The 14,949-nt window shown below is 38.9% G+C and overlaps 1 protein-coding gene across 2 annotated transcripts in view; it reads right to left on the minus strand.

Annotated features, from left to right (window-relative positions):
* Positions 1 to 1,183: 1,183 nt before the first annotated feature.
* Positions 1,184 to 14,949, minus strand: part of GOLPH3L (golgi phosphoprotein 3 like) — a 38,783-nt gene continuing 25,017 nt past the window's right edge. For both annotated transcript variants that reach the window (XM_025912331.2, XM_086718131.1), the window contains exon 5: positions 1,184 to 3,582. In XM_025912331.2, the coding sequence (XP_025768116.1) occupies positions 3,155 to 3,582 (428 nt within the window). In that variant the 3' untranslated portion in view covers positions 1,184 to 3,154. The remainder of the gene's footprint in view (positions 3,583 to 14,949) is intronic.

The following is a 14,949-nucleotide window of genomic DNA, read 5'->3' on the forward strand; positions in this document are numbered from 1 at the left end:
CCAACGCAGGGCTCGAACTCACGAACTGCGAGATCGTGACCTGAGCCAAAGTTGGAAGCTCAACCAACTGAGCCACCCAGTCGCCCCTGGAGACTGTGTTTAAAGTGCAACTTCCTAAGCCTCTAACCCCAGAGAATGATTTACTAGGAACTTACATTTTCGTAAGGTACCCCCCACCCCCACCCCACAAGGTGATTTCAGTGCAGTGCTCTTGGTACCATGTTTTGAGAAACACTGTATAAAGGATGACTTATGTGAACAATGTTTTGTTTGAAATAAAAAGAACAGGAAGTATAAACAATCCTAGTATATACATTTCTTATTGTTCCTTGTGCTGTAGACATTATAAAGAAGGGAAGAACAATAAGCCTGTTATAAGCACAGTTTTATTTTTGTAGAGGCCACTTTTAGGTAACAGGCTTGAACAATGGAAACTTGAGCAAGGCCAAAGGGTCCACAGCCTGACCAGTTGACTGAATACAGACAGGCCCATCAGGCGACCCATCTCAAAATATCCACAGGCCCTAACTAACCAATGGGCTACTCACAACCAGGCACAGGTACCAAAACAAGGGAAAATTCCATGGTCCCCATATCTCCTTACCTCCCCCACTTTAAAAACAGCCCCCACCCACTGCCTCCTGGCAGACAGTCTCTACTTTGCTCCCTAGTGGTATATTCAAGAAACTTCTATCCTGGCTCTTCTGCCTCAGGTGAATCCTTCCACAGCCTGCGCCCCAGGCTTCCACCTGATTGGGTCGCCCTACATTTGGGTGCCCCCATCTGATTGGGAGAGATGCCACACTTTCACATGTTGTTAACTCTGTTACAGTTAGGTAGGTTACCTGTGTTTCCAACTTTATACTTTCAGCTCTTAGGTAAGTTTCAGTGTCACTTGCAAGTAGATATGAATAGGGCAGAACATAATCCTTTTCTTGATGAAAAATGGTGTAATTGGGTAAATTATTTTGATTGAGATGGAGACACTATTCAGACTACAACATTAGCTGGTGTTCAGGTTAGCCTTGATGTATGCCCTGCCTATATACATTACGATTCTATTTGTCTATCTCTAATATTCTATACAGGATGAAACAGGCTGGTCTCCTGGTGTAAAGGGGGGAGTGTTACTGGCCTTGTGTGGAAAGTTCTTATTTCTAGTTAAAATAATTGAAGTTGTAAAACCAGAAAATCAATAATTATTTATTATACAGAAATGTGAAAACCCTATGCATTAAAGAAGGTGTTTTGCAGAGAATACTATACAGATTCAAACTGAAGACATTCTCATTGAGATACAACATAAAAATAAACACTGACCAAGTGTTGCAAGAAAGAACTCGACTTCTACCCCCCAATCAAGCTAACACTTTCCAGAACAAAACCTGGTTCAGAAAGGAAAACTAAGCCATGTAGAGATAACACATGGACTGCTTTTGTACTTTCAGAGTGCCAAACTGAAGCTCTACTCAGCTGCACGTTTAGAACTCATTTCATGCTAAAATTCGTATCTCTAGTCATATAAGCAATACCTGAAAGTGAAAAACAAAAACAATGATTGTTGATTTGGGGAATTCCGTGGGGCTACGCAGGTTTGGGGGAGGAGATGAAAGTTACAATCATTCATTCGTTTCAGATCAGGAAGAGTTGATATCAGGTCTGGGTTGTCTGTATGAGCCCTTTGACAGCCTGCTTCTCTGTAATGGTCAAAAGCTGAGTATAGATCTCCATGTTGAGTGTAGAGATTAAATAAACAAATCTTAAAAAAATATTTGCATAGTAAATGCCTGAACTTAGCACAACTTGGTGCCTGTCCTCTTTATATTCCCAAATAGTAGACTTTATGTCAACATGCATTTCATACCAAATTGTCCATCAAAATAGTATTTTTCTTAATCTTCTCTTAGCACTCACTACTGAATTGAAAAAACTGAAAAGTTTTGAGAGATTTGGCTAGAAAGATGGTTATATTGAAACAAGACTAATGACTAGGAGGTTATCTATGGACTAAATACAGACAAAACTACTTCTAGAACCCTTAAATACGGACAGAATCTATCAATTTATGAAGGAAGCCAAAAACAGGGAACAAGAAGATCTGGAGTTTAGATACACTGTCTGGACTCAGGATGCTGCTATTAGGCAACTGAAATTTATAATTCCCTCAATTTGATCAGAGCAGAGACATATAGAGTACATCTGGAGGAATCAGGACAATCATGAGCTAAAGGGTGGAAATTCTCATGCCACCTCCCTCCCTTATAAATTGGAATGCTGATTATATGAAGGACGTGGCTGAGAGACCCATTTTTTTCATTCAGACTTTTGCCCTGATGAACGAGGGAGTAGGATAATGCTAAGAGAGAGTACAGAACATATTTCTGATTCTAGGACTGTGAGAACCAGGTAAGCAAATTTGCAATATTCTCATTAGGTTAGAAAAGGAAAGCTGAAAAATCATTAGTGGGACATATAATCCCAGAGACCATCTGCTCCAAAAATTAGTTTTGTTTCTACTGCCCAGACAGTTATTTCAATAACTATAATCCTTAGTAGAGTCTGAGAGACAAAGACTGTGAAAAACGTGTATTTAAGATAGAAAACAGGGCGTCTGGCTGGCTCAGTTGATAGAGCATACAACTCTTAGTCTCAGGGTAATGAGCTCAAGTCCCATATTAGATGTGGAGTCCACTTAAAAAAAAAAGAGAGATAGAAAACAAACCTTAGAAATCTTAATTAATGGTTTGCTCTACATCTCATTCACATTTTGTGGCTGGAGAACTCCAAATCCCACTTAGATATTCCTGTTTATCCAAAAGCACACTGGATGGAAGCAAACCAGGAATGAGAGAAAGTGATAATTGTGTGTGTGTGTGTGTGTGTGTGTGTGTGTGTGTGTGTGTGTGTGTTCACCTAGTTTATTCACCTCTGCAGTGGAAATTTAGGGAGAAATAAAGTCTGCTTACAATGGTCAAGGTTTACGGAGAAGCCCTGAAGTTGGCTCTCCCCAAATCATAAGTCTGATTCAAGAGAAGGAAAAAAAAAAAAATACAAACAAAAAACGATGAAAAACATCTCATCACACAAAACTCCGTGTGGTGTCTCTGACAGTCACGAGCCAGCAGGGGAAAAAGGAGAAACCCACCCACTGGCTTTAGGATTTATTGAAGGCTGCCAGCACAGCCCAGATCATCTCTGTGGCACTGTGCTTTGTCCCCTCCACTTCAGGGTCCAGTTCTACTAAGTCCTTGGCTCGATTCATTGCCACATCATACCTGTCATCTGTCAGAGAGGAGAAGACATTCTCTAGCACGTCAGAGGAGTGGGCCAGCACCAGGAGCGCTAGTGTTCGTTTGTCCATACGCTGGGGGTCATTCACCCACCGCTCTAGGACACTATCTTGAAGTTTTTTCACTAGTCGCTGTTTCTCTGTTGTATTGGTCACTGGATGAGTAGTCATGTCAAATAGGAGGAAATTCTGCTTCTCTGTGGTTAGAATACCCTTCTCTACTAGGTTCTTTGCAATTCGTTCTCTCACATTTCTCAGTTGGTACTGTAATTTGAAGGGGTTCCAGGTCTCACCTTTGGGAAAAAACAAATGGAAGACTTGAACAATATGCTAAGCCAACTAGACCTAACAAGACATCTGCAGAACATTCCACCCTAACAGCATAATACATACCCTTCTCAAGTACACGTGGCATACTCTACAGGATAGACCATTTGCTAGGCCATAAAATCAGCCTTAATAAAAGGACCGAAAACATACAAAGTATGCTATCCAACCACAATAGAATTAAACTAGAAATTAAATACAGGAGACAATTTGGGAAATTCAAAAATATGTGGAAATTAAACAACAAACTCCTAAATAACCAATGGGGTCAAAAAAATCACACTCAACTCTGAGTTGAATGAAAACTTATGTGATGTAGCTTAAACCAGTGCCAAGAGAGAAAGATATGACCCCAAATGGTATGCTAGAAAAGATATTAAATAAATCAATAACCTAACTTCTACTTTAAAAAACTAGACAAAGTAGAACACAATAAACACGAAGGAAGCAGAAGAAAGGAAATAATAGAGATTAGAGAGGAGATAAATAGAAACAATGAAAACAATAGAGGAAATCATTAAAATCAAAGGTTGGTTCATTGAAAAGATCAACAAATTGACAAACCTAAAATGACAAAGAAAAAAGAGAGAAGAGTCAAATCACTAACATTAGGAATTAGAGAGGAAACATCACTACTGACCTTAAAGAAATAAAAATGGCAGGGGGTGCCTGGGTGGCTCAGTCGGTTCAGTATCCGACTCCAGCTCAAGTCATGATCTCACAGTTCGTGAGTTGGAGCCTTGCTTCAGGATTCTTTCCCTCTTCCTCTCTCTCTCCCTCTGCCCCCTGTGGGATTCTCTCTCTCTCCCTCTGCCCCTCATGAAATGCTCTCTCTCTCTCCTCCTCTCTGCCCCCCCAAAAAAGTAAATAAAAAAAATCAAATTGAATTTCTAGTCATTAGCAACAATCTGAAAATAAATTTTTTCTCAATTTTTGTAGTTGTTTTCTTACAATTATACTCATAATAGCATCAAAAAGAACAAAATAGTTAGGACTATATTTAACAAAAGTAGTATAAGACTTACACATTGGAAATTACAAAATATTGTTGAAAGAAATATCTAAATAAATGGAAAGGCATCCATGTTCATGGATTAGAAAACCTGATATTATTATTGTTTTTAATTTTTTTTTTTAAATTTTTTTTTTTCAACGTTTATTTATTTTTGGGACAGAGAGAGACAGAGCATGAACGGGGGAGGGGCAGAGAGAGAGGGAGACACAGAATCGGAAACAGGCTCCAGGCTCTGAGCTGTCAGCCCAGAACCTGACGCAGGGCTCGAACTCACGGACTGCGAGATCGTGACCTGGCTGAAGTCGGACGCTCAACCGACTGCGCCACCCAGGCGCCCCTTAATTTTTATTTTATTTTTGAGAGAGAAACAGAGCACGAGTGGGGGAGGGCAGAGAGAGAGAGGGAGACACGGAATCTAAAGCAGGATCCAGGCTCTGGCTGGGCTCAGCACAGAGCCCAATGCGGGGCTGGAACTTATAGGCTGCGAGATGATGACCTGAGCTGAAGTCGGACACTTAACCAACTGAGCCACCCAGGGACCCCAGAATACTTAGTATTTTTAAGATAGCAATATTCCCCAAATTGATCTGCAGATACAATATAATTCCTATTAAAATCCTACCTTAGGGGCACCTGGGTGGCTCTGTCGGTTAAATGTTCAACTCTTGATTTCAGCTCAGGTCATGATCTCATGGTTCGTGAGTTTGAGCCCTGTGTTGGGCTCCACACTGACAGTGCAAAGCCTGCTTGGGATTCTTTCTCTCTCCCTCTCTAAACAAATAAACTTAAAGAAAAAAAACGAAAAAGAAAAAAAACACTACTTTGCTTGATTGCCGAAACTGACAAGCTGATTCTATAATTCATACGGAAATGCAAAAGACCCAGCATGGCCAAAAAAATATTGAAAAGGATCAATAAAGTTGGAGGACTCACATTTCCTGATTTGAAAACTACTACAAAACTACAATAATCAGGGAGCCTATGTGGCTCAGTCGGTTAAGTATCTGACACTTGGTTTCACCTCAGGTCCCGAACTCATGTTTCATGAGTTCGAGCCCTACATTGGCCTTCCTGCTGATGGTGTGGAGCCTGCTTGGGATTCTCTCTCTCCCTCTCTCTCTCTGCCTCTCCCCTGCTCACTCTCTGTCTTTCTTGAAATGAATAAATAAACTTAAAAAACCAAACACTACAATAATCAAGAGAGTGCATAGGGGTTGCCTGGGTGGCTCAGTTGGTTAAGCGTCTGACTTTGGCTCAGGTCATGATCTTGTGCTTTGTGATTTCAAGCCCTGCATCAGGTTCTCTGCTGTCAGTGCAGAGCCTGCTTTGGATCCTCTGTCCTCCTCTAGGTGCCCCTCTCCTACCTATTCTCTCTCTCTCTCAGAAATAAATATTAAAAACAAAACAAAACAAAACAAAACAGTGAGAGAGAGAGAGAGAGAGAGAGAATAAGAATAGACATAGAGAGGGGCACCTGGGTGGCTCAGTCACTTAAGCATCCAGCTCAGGTCATGATCTCATGGTTGGTGGGTTTGAGCCCCGTGTTGGGCTCTGTGCTGACAGCTCAGAGCCTGGAGCCTGCTTTGGGTTCTGTCTCTGTCTATCTGTCCCTCCCCTGCCTGTGCACGCACGCATCCTCTCTCTCTCTCTCTCTCTCTCTCGTTCTCATAAATAAATAAATAAATAAATAAATAAATAAATAAATAAAATAGACCTAGGGATCAAAAGAAGAACCCAGAAATAAACCCATACATTTATGGTCAAATGATTTTTATTTTTTTAAGTTTGAGAGAGAGAGAGAGAGAGAGAGAGAGAGAGCAAGCAAGCATGTGTGTGCAAGTGGGAGAGGGGCAGAGAGAGAAGGAGGCAGAGAATCCCAAGCAGGCTCCATACTCAGTGTGGAGCTGGATATGGGGCTCGAATCCACGAACTGTGAGATCATGACCGGAGCTGAAGTGGGATGCTCAACTGACTGAGCCACGCAGGTGCCCCTGTATGGAAGAAAATTTTGCAAATCCTGTATATGATATGCGATTTGTATCTAGAATATATTTGAAAAGTACAACTCAGTGGCAAAAAAGGCAAACCCAGTTGAAAAATAGGCAAAAGATATGAAAAGACAGTTCTCCAAAGAAGATATACAAATGGCCATAAATACATGAAGATGGTCAACATCATTAGTATTAGGAAAATCCCGATAAAAATCACAATATACCACTACATGCTCATTAGGATAGATAAAATAAAGAAGACAGAGAATAACAAGTATTGATGAGAATGTGGAAGAATAGAAACTTATACACTGGTGTGGAAATGTAAAATGGTGTAGCCACTTTGAAAAACTGGCCCCATTCCTGTCCTTAAGAAGTTTAAAACCTAGTATGGGGTGACCGTGGGGAGACAAAAAACATTTGAAATGGGCCCTAATGGCAAACTGGACATAGAGATAAGGTTCTTTAAAATGTTAATCACTGAGGTATGACATCAGGGATGATGATAGAGTAAGAAGTGCCAGAAATCCATCTCTTCACCTAGACAACAATTATACTAGAGTCTATTTTTTTTAAGTTTATTTATTGTGAGAGAGTGTGCAAGAGCAGGGGAGGGGCAGAGGAAGAGGGAGGGAGAGAATCCCAAGCAGGCTCCACATAGTGCAGAGCCTGATGCGGGGTTTAAACTCATGAACATGAGATCATGACCCAAGCAGAAATCACACTTAACCAATTGAGCCACCCTGGTGCCCTACTAGAATCTATGTATGTATGATACATTCAAAGAAACGAAAGAAGTGGACATAATGTGTGCCTCAGAAAGCACAGATATCAACTTTACTAGACAAAGACTTGAAAACAATTGTCTTGAAGATGCTCAAAGAGCTAAGAGAATATATGGACATAGGGAAACAATATATGAACAAAATGAGAATATTAATGAAGAGATAAAAATTATTGAAAGGAACCAAAAAGAAAGTCTGGAGCTTAAATACAAGGGCTGAAATGAAAAACACCACGTGTATGGGTTCAAAAGCAGATTTAAGCAGGCAGAAAAAGAATGAACAAACCTGAATATAGGAAATGGAAATTATATAGTCTGGGGAACAGAAGGATGTTTAATGAGAAAAAGTAAACAGAGCCTAAGGGACCTCTGGTACACCATCAAATGGTCAAATATATGCATTGTGGGAGTCCCAGGAGGAGGAGAGACAGAAAAGGGGCAGAGAGACTATCTAAAGAAAATTATGAAAACTTTCTGACTATCTGAAAACTTTCCAAATTTGATGAAGGATATGAATTTATAAATTCAAGAAGCATAATGAACCCAATGTCAGATAAAACATCCATACTGAGACACATTATGATCAAATTGTTAAAAGCCAAACAAAAAGAATCTAAAAGCAGAAAGGAAAGAGAGAAGTGAGTCATCACATACAAGGGATCCTCAGTAAGATAACAGATTTCTCATCAAAAAATTTGAAGGCCAGAAGGCAGTGGGCCAATATATTCAAAGAGCTGAAATAAAGAAAAGAAAAGAAAAGAAAAGAAAAGAAAAGAAAAGAAAAGAAAAGAAAAGAAAAGAAAAAAGTAAAACCTGTCAAATGAGAATTCTATATCCAGAAAAACTGTCCTTCAAAAATGAGGGAGAAATTAAGACTTTCCCAGATAAACAAAAACCAAGGGGATTTGTTACCACTAGCCTTGCCACGCAAGAAATACTAAAAAGGAGCCCTGCCAGTTGAAATGAAGGGAAGCTAGGGGCACCCGGGTAGCTGAGTCAGTTAAGTGTCCGACTTTGGCTCAGGTCATGATCTCGTGGCTCCTGGGTTTGAGCCCTGCTTTGGGCTCTGTGCTGACAGCTCAGAGCCTGGAACCTGCTTCAGATTCTGTGTCTCCTCCTCCTTCCACCTCTCCCTTGCTTACACACTCTCTCTCTGTCTCAAAAATAAATAAACATAAAAAAATAAGAAAGAAATGAAGGGAAGCTAGGCAGTAACTAGAAGCAGTATGAAGAAATAAATATCTCCAGTAAAAGTAAATATATGTACAACTATAAAAACTAGTATTGGTTTGTGACACTACTTTTTATTTTCTATATGCTTTAAAAGATAAATACATCAAAAATAATTATTAATCTATGTTATTGGGCATACTATGTATAAAGGAATAATCTGTGACATCAAAACAGAAAGAGGGTGGAATGGAGCTATATCAGGGCAGAGTTTTTCTATGTCATTGAAATTGGTATAAAATCAGATTAGGTTGTTCTAACTCTAGGATGTTAAATCCCATGTAGCAACCAAGATGATATCTACATAAAATGAGAGAGAATACAAATGTTTCACTATAAAAAATCACCTAAACACAAAAGAAGACAGTAATGCAGGAAATGAGGGACAAAAACCTATAGGTCATACAGCAAACAAATAGCAAAATGGTAGAAGTGTCTCCTCACGAATAATTAATTTAAATGTAAATGGATTAAGCAATTCAGTCATAAGACAAAGACTGGCAGAATGGGTTAAAAAACATGATCCAACTATATGCTATCTACAAGAAACTCACTTTAAATCGCATTACAGACCAATAACCCTTATGAATATAGATGCAAAATCCTTAATTAAATATTAGCAAATTGAATCCAATAGCATATTAAAAGGATTATTTATCATGAACAAGTAAAATCTATTCCAGGAATGTTATATATATATAAAAAAAAATCTGAGCAAAGGATCTGAATAGACTTTTTCCAAAGAAGACATACAGATTGCCAACGAGTACATGAAAAATTGCTCAATATCACTAGTCATCAGGTGCAAATCAAATCACAATGAAAATCGCCTCACACATGTTAGAATGCCTATTATCAAAAAGACAAGAAATAACAAGTGTTGGAAAGGATATGGAGAAAAGAGAACCTTTGTGACTGTTGGTGGGAATGTAAATTGTTGCAGCCACTATAGAAAACAGTATGGAGGTTCCTAAAAAGTTAAAAATAGAGCTATCATATGATCTAGCAATTTCACTTCTGGGTATTTATTCAAAGGAAATGAAAATAATAACTTTATGCGCTCTGATGTCCACTGAAGCATTATTTACAATAGCCAAACATAGAAGTAACCTAAGTGTCCATTGATGGTTGAATGACTAAAGAAAATGTGTATATATATACAATGGAATAGTATTCAGCCATAAAAAGAAATCTTTCCATTTGCAACAACATGGATGGACTCTGAAGGCATTATGTTAAGTGAAATAAGTGAGACAGAGAAAGACAAATACTGTATGATCTCACTTATATATATGGAATCTAAAACACAAAAATCCAAAAGGGATGCCTGGCTGGCTCAGTTGGTAGAGTGTGTGACTCTTATCTCAGGGTTTTAAGTTCTAGCCTCACGTTGGGTATAGAGATTATTTAAAAATAAAATCTTAAAAAAAAAAACAAACTCAAAAACAAAACAAAAAAGCTCATAGATACAGCGAACAGATTGCTGGTTGCCAGAGGCAGGGGTGGGCAAAATGGGTGAATGTAGTCAAAAGGTACAAACTTCTAGTTATAAAATAAATACGTCCTAGGGATGTGATAAACAGCATGGTGACTATAGTTAACAACACTGTATTGTATATTTGAAAGTTGCTAGGAGAGATCTTAAAAGTTTTCATCACAAGAAAAAAAATGTGTAACTATATATGGTGATGGATGTTAAGTAAACATACTGTGATCATTTCACAATATACTAATCCTGAATCAATGTATTCTATACCTGAAACGAATACAATGTTGTATGTCAATTATGCCTCAAGTAATCAATGTAATAATACAGCACATTAATAGAAAAAAAAAAAAGCCAGTCATCTCACTTGACTCAGAAAAGACATTTGACAAAGATGAATACACCTTCATGATTTAAAACTCCCAGAAAACTAGGAACAAAAGGAAAATTTCTCAACAGAATAAAAGGTTTACTTTTTTTTCTTTTTTTTTCTTTTTTTCAACGTTTTATTTATTTTTGGGACAGAGAGAGACAGAGCATGAACGGGGGAGGGGCAGAGAGAGAGGGAGACACAGAATCGGAAACAGGCTCCAGGCTCTGAGCCATCCGCCCAGAGCCCGACGCGGGGCTCGAACTCACGGACCGCGAGATCGTGACCTGGCTGAAGTCGGCCGCTTAACCGACTGCGCCACCCAGGCGCCCCATAAAAGGTTTACTTTAAAAAAAAATTTTTTTTTAATATTTATTTATTTTTGAGACAGAGACAGAGCATGAATGGGGGAGGGTCAGAGAGGGAGGGAGACACAGAATCCAAAGTAGGCTCCAGGCTCTGAGCTGTCAGCACAGAGCCCAACGCGGGGCTCGAACTCACAGACTGTGAGATCATGACCTGAGCCGAAGTCGGAGGCCACCCAGGTGCCCCTAAAGGGTATACTTTTTTTTTAGTGTTTTTATTTCTTTATTTTTGAGACAGAGACAGAGTGTGAGTGAGGGAAGGGCAGAGAGAGAGAGAGAGAGAGAGAGGGAGAGAGAGAGAGAGACAGGATTGGAAGCAGGCTCCAGGCTCTGAGCTGTCAGCGCAGAGCCCAACGTGGGGCTTGAACTCACAGACCGTTAGATCATGACCTGAGTCAAAGTCAGACACCCAACCGACTGAGCCACCCAGGTGCCCCAGAATAAAGGGTATACTTAAAGGGTATAAAAATGCACAGCTAACATCACATTTAATAGTAAAAGACTGAAAGTTTTCCCTCAAAGGTCATGAACAACATAACGATGCCTGCTTTCCCTACTGCAACCAGAGCTGTTAGAGAAGAAACAAAGATGTGGACCTGCGCACGTTGCTCAAGGGCCAACTGTAGAGAAAATTCCAAAGAGTACACAAAAGTGCTACTAGAGCTAATAAACTAATTCAGATAAGTTGCAGGGTACAAAAAAACCACACAAATATCAGTTGTTTCTATATACCAGTAATGAACAATCTGAAAAGGAAATTAAGAAAGCAGTTCCATTTATAATAGTGTCTAAAAGAATTAAATATTTAGGAATAAATCTAACCAAGGAGGTGAAAGATTTATATGCTGAAAACTATATAACATTGCTGAAAAACATTAAAGATGACATTAATAGTGGAAAGACATCTCATTTTAATGAACAGGAAGAGTTGACATTTTTGAGATGTCAGTATCACTCAAAGAGATCCACAGGTTCAACACAATCTCTAACAAGATTCCAAAAGCCTTTCCCACCAAAATGGAAAAGCTGATCCTCATATTCATATGGAATTTCATGAGACCCAGACAGCCAAAACAATCTTGAAAAACAATAAAGTTGTGGGACTCATACTTCCCAACTTCAAAACTTACTACAAAGCTATAGTAAGTTAAATAGTACGGTATAGGCATAAGGACAAGCACAGATCAATGCAATAGAACAGAGAGTCCAGAAATAAATCCTCAGATTGATGATCAACTTATTTTCAACAAGGCTACCAAGACCATTCAATGGGGGAAAGGGCAGTCTTTTCATGGATATAAAACCAAAAGTGGAAGGAACAAAAGAAAAAATAGATAAACTGATTCAATTTAATCAAAATCAAGAACTTTTGTGCATCAAGGACTACCATCAAAAAGTTGAGAAAACAACCTACAGAATGGGAGAACATATTTGTAAATGACATATCTGATAAGAGATTAATATCCGGAATATACAAAGAACTTCCAAAACTCAACAATAACAACAACAACAGAACTCAATTAAAGAAACGGGCAAAAGACTGGAATAGACATTTTTCCAAAGAAGATATACAGATGGCCCATAAGCCCATGAAAAGATGCTCATCACTAGACATTAGGGAAATGCAAATCAAAACCATAATGAGATACCACTTCATGCCTACTAGGATGGTTATAATTCAAAACAAAACAGGGGGACCTGGGTGGCTCTGTCAGTTAAATGTCCAGCTCTTGATTTTGGCTCAGGTCATGATATCAGTTTGTGGGACTGAGCCCTGTATAAGGCTCCACGCTGACAGCACAGAGCCTGCTTGGGATTCTCTCTCACTCTCTCTCTCTGCCCCTCCTCCACTCTCTCATTCTCTCAAAATAAACTTTAAGAAACAAACAAACAAAAAACCCTCAACAAAGCTAAAAATAGAACGTGTTGATGACAATATGGAGAAACTGGAACCCTTATGCAGGGTTGGCGAGAAGGGGTGCAGCCTGTGTAGAAAACAGTTTTGTGGTTTCTCAAAACAGAACTATCATATGAGCCAGCAATTCTACTCTCAGATATATATTCAAAAGAATGACTAGCAGGGACTTGAATAGATATTTGTATATTAATGTACACAGCAGCATTATCCACAATAGCCAAAAGGTGGAAACAACTCAAGGGTCCATCAACAAATGAAATGAATAAAAAAAATGTGGTGGGGCATGCACATGGCTCAGTTGGTTAAACGTTCAACTCTAGATTTTGGCTTAGGTCATGATCTCAGAGTTTGTGAGATCAAGCCCTGCGTTGGGCTCTGCAGTGTCAGTGTGGAACCTGTTTGACATTCTCTCTCTCCTTCTCTCTCTGTCCCTCCCCTGCTCATACTCATGCACGCTCTCTCTCAAAATAAATAAACAAACAAAATGTGGTATATCCATACACTGGAATATTATTTGGCCAGAAAAAGGAATGAGATTTTGATACATGCTACAACATGAATGGACATTGAAAACATTATGCTTAGTGAAAGAAGCCAGATAACAGAAGGGCAAATATTGCATGATTCCACTTATATGAGTTACCTGGTGTAGGCAAATTCATAAAGACAACAAGCAGAAAAGAGGTTGCCAGGGCATGGGGGGACAGGGAGAAAGAGGGATGTTTGGGATGATGAGAAAGCTTTGGGTGTAGACAGAGGTGATGGTTACATAACACTGTGAATGTATTTGATGTCAGTGAATTATACATTTACGAATGGTTGAAACAATAAAGATTATATTATATGTATTCTACCACAGTAAAAAATGTTAACTATATACCCCAAAGTAACTAAAACATATCCACACAAAAACATGTCCAGGTATGTTCACAGCAGCATTACTCATAATAGTCAAAAAGTGGAAATAATCCAAATGTTTATCAACTGATGAACTGATAAATAAATGTGGTACATCTGTACAGTGAAGTATTATTTGGTAACAAAAAGGAGTCAAGGTAAACCTGGGGAAGTTCTAGTAAGATTGGTAGAATGTATCAATGTCAATATCCTAGAGGTCATATTATATTACAGTTTTGTAACTGGTCATCACTGAGGGATTCTGGGTAGAGTGTATAAGGGATCTCTCTGTACTATTTCTTACAACTTCATGTGAATGTACAGATACCTCGATTAAAATTTCAATAAAAAAAAAGCTGTTCCAGAAGGTGACACTGGCTGTGACCTCAAAGTGCCCCATGGAAGATTCTCCTAAAATTTTATGCCATAGATCTGCTTACTTATATAAAAGTTTTTGAATTTACCCTTAAAAAAAAACAGGGAGAGAATAAAGTATTGGTACATGATAAAACATGGATGAACTTTAAATATTACCTTAATCCGGTCAAAAAAAAGTTGTACATTTCCTCTATATGAAATATTGAGAATAAGCAAATCAATAGAGACAGAATGTAGATTAGCGGTTGCCTGGAGCTGGGCAGGAGGCTTGGGAAAAATCGCTAATGAGTATGGGGTTTATTTTTGGGGTGATGAAAATGTTGTAAATTAGGACTGTGATGGTGGCTGTTCAATTGTGTGCATATACTCAAATCCACTTAATTGTGTACTTTCCATGGGTCAACTGTATGGTGTGAATTATGAATCAATAAAAATGTTTGGGGCGCCTGGGTGGCTCAGTTGGTTGAGCGACCAACTTCGGTTCAGGTCATGATCTCATGGTTTGTGAGTTCGAGCCCCTTGTCGGGCTCTGTGTTGACAGCTCAGAGCCTGGAGCCTGCTTCGGATTCTGTGTCTCCCTCTCTCTCTGCCCCTCCCCCACTCATGCTCTGTCTCTCTCTGTCTCAGAAATAAACAAACATTTAAAAAAAATGTTAAAGTTTTTTCTTGTGGAGAATACTATTAAAGAGCTTATGTGGTGGGGTGGTGGACGTAAGATAGAGCTTTGGAAAACTTTATGTATTGATTAACCATGTCTTTTCTGTCCTTCTTTAAATACAGTTAAACAGTGAGCCATACATTTCTTACCCAGCATCTTGAATTCCTGTATTCCACTGCTTGAACTAGTAGGATAAAGATTATAAAGTGTGGGATTTTTTTAGCCATTTTGAGCCATCTTA

The sequence above is a fragment of the Puma concolor genome, chromosome C1 (assembly GCF_028749965.1).
Source record: "Puma concolor isolate L17-30 chromosome C1, mPumCon1.1.hap2, whole genome shotgun sequence".
NCBI classification, from domain to species: Eukaryota; Metazoa; Chordata; class Mammalia; order Carnivora; family Felidae; genus Puma; species Puma concolor.